The following is a 4,656-nucleotide window of genomic DNA, read 5'->3' on the forward strand; positions in this document are numbered from 1 at the left end:
TTTAGCGTGCGCATGTGGTGTCCACTGAAAATGCGCCAGACTGATGTGTAATCCAGTCCATATGATCTGGCTTGGATGGGGCGTCGAGCGTTAGACGTCAGTATCAACGCTATGACCACGTACGCAACGAGCGCCATGTTAATCAGAGTTTGACCACACTTCTTTATACGCACTGCACAAGACTCATAATTAGCAACGCCGGGTGATGATCATCTTCTTTATTCAATAACCTTTTTAAATAATCTGCAAGATTACGACTACAAGACGTCAAATTAACAATCCTCAAGGCTCCAGCTTCCCCTACAAATACCGGAGCCTCTCCGGCATCTTTCTTCACCAGCTACCTACAGTGAAGTGCAAGAGGAAGCAAAGCAATTTAGAAAACAACCAATTTTTACAGTAGAATTGTCTAGCTGCCGATCGGCAATGGCGACCAAGATCTACATCGTGTAATGCTCCGCCTATGCTCTGCCCACTCTTCTTCCGGCTAGTTTAGCTCAATGGTTTGCTTATTACTCCATTTTTTTCTTGTTCATCTGCATCGATTCAGGTACTATTCGATATGGGGACACGTCGCGACGCTTGCGGAGGAGATTAAGAAGGGCGCCGACTCCGTCCCCGGCGTTGAGGTCAGCGTCTGGCGGGTGCCGGAGACGCTGCCGGAGGATGTGCTGGGGAAGATGCACGCGGCGCCGGGGCGTGAGGATCACCCCGTCATAACGGCACGGCAGCTGGCTGAGGCCGACGGCATCCTGTTCGGCTTCCCGACGCGGTTCGGCATGATGGCCGCGCAGATGAAGGCCTTCTTTGACTCCACCGGCGGCCTCTGGCAGGAGCAGTCCCTTGCCGGCAAGCCCGCGGGCGTCTTCTTCGCCACGGGCACCCAGGGCGGCGGCCAGGAGACCACGGCTCTCACGGCCGTGACGCAGCTGGCGCACCACGGCATGCTGTTCGTGCCTGTCGGCTACACGCACGGCGCCGCCATGTTCGCCATGGACGAGGTCAAGGGCGGCAGCCCATACGGAGCTGGCACCTTCGCCAGCGCCGATGGCAGCAGAATGCCCAGCGATGCCGAGCTTGCCTTGGCGGCGCACCAGGGAAAGTACTTTGCCGGGATCGCTAAGAAGCTCAAGGCCGTCTGAACTGCTCACGGCACGGGGTTTCGGGGATTGCACATCGTGTATGCATGATTTCCAGTTGCACATCGTGTATGCATGATTTCCAGTTGCACATCGTGTCAGCTGGATAAAAGTTTATTTATTTACCAATTACTATAATGTACTTCCCCTCAATTTTTTTTTTACTATAATGTACTGGTTTCTATTGTAATTTTCTTTAAGCTATTTCTATACCATGTTTGGAAAGAATAATGCGTGCACCGTGGCAACACCCCTGCTCAAAAAATGGTTTCTCCGGCCGGTGAGGGTTCAGAGCAACTCGAACAGGTCAACTACCCACATTTTGTCCGTTTTATGTCCGTTTGTATCAGTCGAACGGACGGTTGTATCCGTTTTTTCGTTTGGGTCGGTCCTTGCACTCAACAATAACCTGATACAATTTTTTCGCGTGTACTTATAAAAAATACAAAAACATCCATTCAAGTTTAACTTCATTAAACATTAAACGACCGGTCAACCGCCGGCAAAAGTCCACTTAAAACATTAATAAAATTTAAAATAAATATTAAAAAAACTTGCGCCCTAGCACGCTGCCCTAGGCGTCGTCATCCTCCCCTAAGTCGGCGAGGTCGATGCGCCGACCTAGCCCAGGGTAATGCGCTCTCCCACGCCGCCAGCGCCGCCTCCTCCGTCGTTGTGACGCCCCCGATTCAATCGTACACTAATCATACACGCAAACGTGTACCATCAAGATTAGGGACTCACGGGAAGATATCACAACACAACTCTACAAATAAAATAAGTCATACAAGCATCATATTACAAGTCAGGGCCTCGAGGGCTCGGATACAAGAGCTCGATCATAGACGAGTCAGCGGAAGCAACAATATCTGAGTACAGACATAAGTTAAACAAGTTTGCCTTAAGAAGGCTAGCACAAACTGGGATACAGATCGAAAGAGGCGCAGGCCTCCTGCCTGGGATCCTCCTAACTACTTCTGGTCGTCGTCAGCGGGCATCACGTAGTAGTAGGCACCTCCGGTGTAGTAGGAGTCGTCGTCGACGGTGGCGTCTGGATCCTGGGCTCCAACATCTGGTTGCGACAACCAGGGAGAAGGAAAAGGAGGGAGAAAGCAACCGTGAGTACTCATCCAAAGTACTCGCAAGCAAGGAGCTACACTACATATGTATGCATTGATATCAACTGGAATAAGGTTATCATAGGTGGACTGAACTGCAGAATGCCGGAATAAGGGGGGATAGCTAGTCCTTTCGAAGACTACGCTTCTGGCAGCCTCCGTCTTGCAACAAGTAGAAGAGAGTAGACTGAAGTCCTCCAAGTAGCATCGCATAGCATAACCCTAACCGATGATCCTCCCCTCGTCGCCCTGTGAGAGAGCGATCACCGGTTGTATCTGGCACTTGGAAGGGTGTGTTTTATTAAGTATCCGGTTCTAGTTGTCATAAGGTCAAGGTACAACTCCAAATCGTCCTGTTACCGAAGATCACGGCTATTCGAATAGATTAACTTCCCTGCAGGGGCGCACCACATACCCCAACACGCTCGATCCCATTTGGCCGGACACACTTTCCTGGGTCATGCCCGGCCTCGAAAGATCAACACGTCGCAGCCCCACCTAGGCACAACAGAGAGGTCAGCACGCCGGTCTAAACCTAAGCGCACAGGGGTCTGGGCCCATCGCCCTTAGCACACCTGCACGTTGCGTACGCGACCGGAAGCAGAACTAGCCCCCTTAATACAAGAGCAGGCTTACGTTCCAATCCGGCGCGCGCCACTCAGTCGCTGACGTCATGAAGGCTTCGGCTGATACCACGACGCCGGGATACCCATAACTACTCCTGCATAGATGGTTAGTGCGTATAGACCAAATGGCCAAACTCAGATCAAATACCCAGATCTCGTTAAGCGTGTTAAGTATCCGCGAACGTCGACCAGGGCCAGGCCCACCTCTCTCCTAGGTGGTCGGAACCTGCCCTGTCGCTCCGCCTCAAAGATCCACTCGCGAGTGCTCCTCAAGCCGACCCATCTTTAGTCACCACATGTATCATGTATAAAGTATATAGTATATACCCGTGATCAACTCCCGAGTGATCACGGCCCGATAATATAGCATGGCAGACGGACAAGGATGTAGGGCAACTGAAGAAAAACTAGCATCCTATACTAAGCATTAGGATTGCAGGTAAGGTAACAACAGTAGTAGCAAGGACAGGCTATGCATCAGTATAGGATTAACGGGAAGCAGTAACATGCTACACTACTCTAATGCAAGCAGTATAGAGAAGAGTAGGCGATATCTGGTGATCAAAGGGGGGGCTTGCCTGGTTGCTCTGGCAAGAGAGAGGGATCGTCAACTCCGTAGTCGTACTGGGTAGCAGCGGCGTCGGTCTCGGTGTCTAGCGAGAGAAGAGGGGGGAGAAACAATAAATATTTAAGCAAACAGATGCATAGCGATGCATGACATGACAAGTAGCGATGATAGGGGTGCCCTATCGCGGTATGAGGTGATACCGGTGAAGGGGGGAAACATTCGGGAAAGTATCCCCGATGTTTCGCGTTTTCGCACAGATGAAACAGAGGGGGAAAGTTGCGTGTTCGCTATGCTAGGGATGCGTGGCGGATAAACGGGCTGCGCATTCAAATTCGTCTCGTCGTTCTGAGCAACTTTCATTTAGAAAATATTTTAATCCGAGTTACGGATTAAAAGATATGATTTTCTAAAGATTTTATTAATTTTTGAGATTTAATTAAGTATTTAATTAATTCGAAAATGATTTAATGACATCAGCATGATGTCATGCTGACATCAGCAGTCAACAGAGTTGACTTGGTCAACCTAACATGTGGGTCCAGGGGGGACCCACCCGTCATCCTCTAATTAGGTTAATTAGGGTTTAGGTTAATCTAATTACAGTTTAATTAAACTTAACTAGTTAATTAAATTAATTAAACCGGATTAATTAACTTAATTAATTTCTTAATTAATTAATTATTAATAATTAATTTTATTAAATCATTTTTATTTTTATTAATTATATTTATTTATTTATTTTAATACCTTTTTTTTACAAAACGTTCTGGGGCTGGGGCCCCCATGTCAGTGGGCCAAAGGCCTTATCGGTTCGGTCTAACGGGCGTCGTGTGCAGGGGGGTGCGGGCGCAACCCGTAGCCCGATTGGGCGCCTGCACAGGCCAGTGGAGGCGCCAGGCGCGGGTGGCCATGGCCACGGCGAGGCCACGGGCGGAGCGGTGCCGTGGTGAAGCGGCGGCCACCGGAGGAGGGCGCCGGGGCCGTGGAGAGGTGCGGCCGGACCGAACGGCGACCGGCCTTGGTCAGCCACCACGGGCAGGGAAGAGGGGAGGCGGGCGTTAGCCGTGGTGACCGGGGGGGGCGATGACTGGGGCGGTACAGGGGGCCGCGGCGAGGGCGCGCGCGAGTGCGCGCGGCCAAGCAGGGGAGTGAGGGCGGCGGTTGCGGTGAGCGCACGGAGAGCGCGGGGTTGCGGGCGTTCGGGC

At 51.0% G+C, this 4,656-nt stretch overlaps 1 protein-coding gene across 1 annotated transcript; it reads left to right on the top strand.

The window, feature by feature from the left end:
• Nucleotides 1–314: 314 nt before the first annotated feature.
• LOC119359404 (quinone-oxidoreductase QR2-like) lies at nt 315–1,367 on the top strand. Its single transcript, XM_037625611.1, has 2 exons — nt 315–449; nt 551–1,367. The coding sequence occupies exons 1-2, from the start codon at nt 427–429 to the stop codon at nt 1,140–1,142; spliced, it is 615 nt and encodes a 204-aa protein (XP_037481508.1). The 5' UTR covers nt 315–426; the 3' UTR covers nt 1,143–1,367.
• The last annotated feature ends 3,289 nt before the right edge of the window (nt 1,368–4,656 follow it).

The sequence above is a fragment of the Triticum dicoccoides genome, chromosome 2A (assembly GCF_002162155.2).
Source record: "Triticum dicoccoides isolate Atlit2015 ecotype Zavitan chromosome 2A, WEW_v2.0, whole genome shotgun sequence".
In the NCBI taxonomy this organism is placed as follows: Eukaryota; Viridiplantae; Streptophyta; class Magnoliopsida; order Poales; family Poaceae; genus Triticum; species Triticum dicoccoides.

What these genes read in the sequence shown, in the direction of transcription:
- LOC119359404 (XM_037625611.1), top strand. Translation starts at nt 427, where the DNA reads ATGGCGACCAAGATCTACATCGT. An exon ending in GCGACCAAGATCTACATCGT is followed by an intron (nt 450 to 550) that starts GTAATGCTCCGC and finishes GCATCGATTCAG; the next exon opens with GTACTATTCGATATGGGGAC.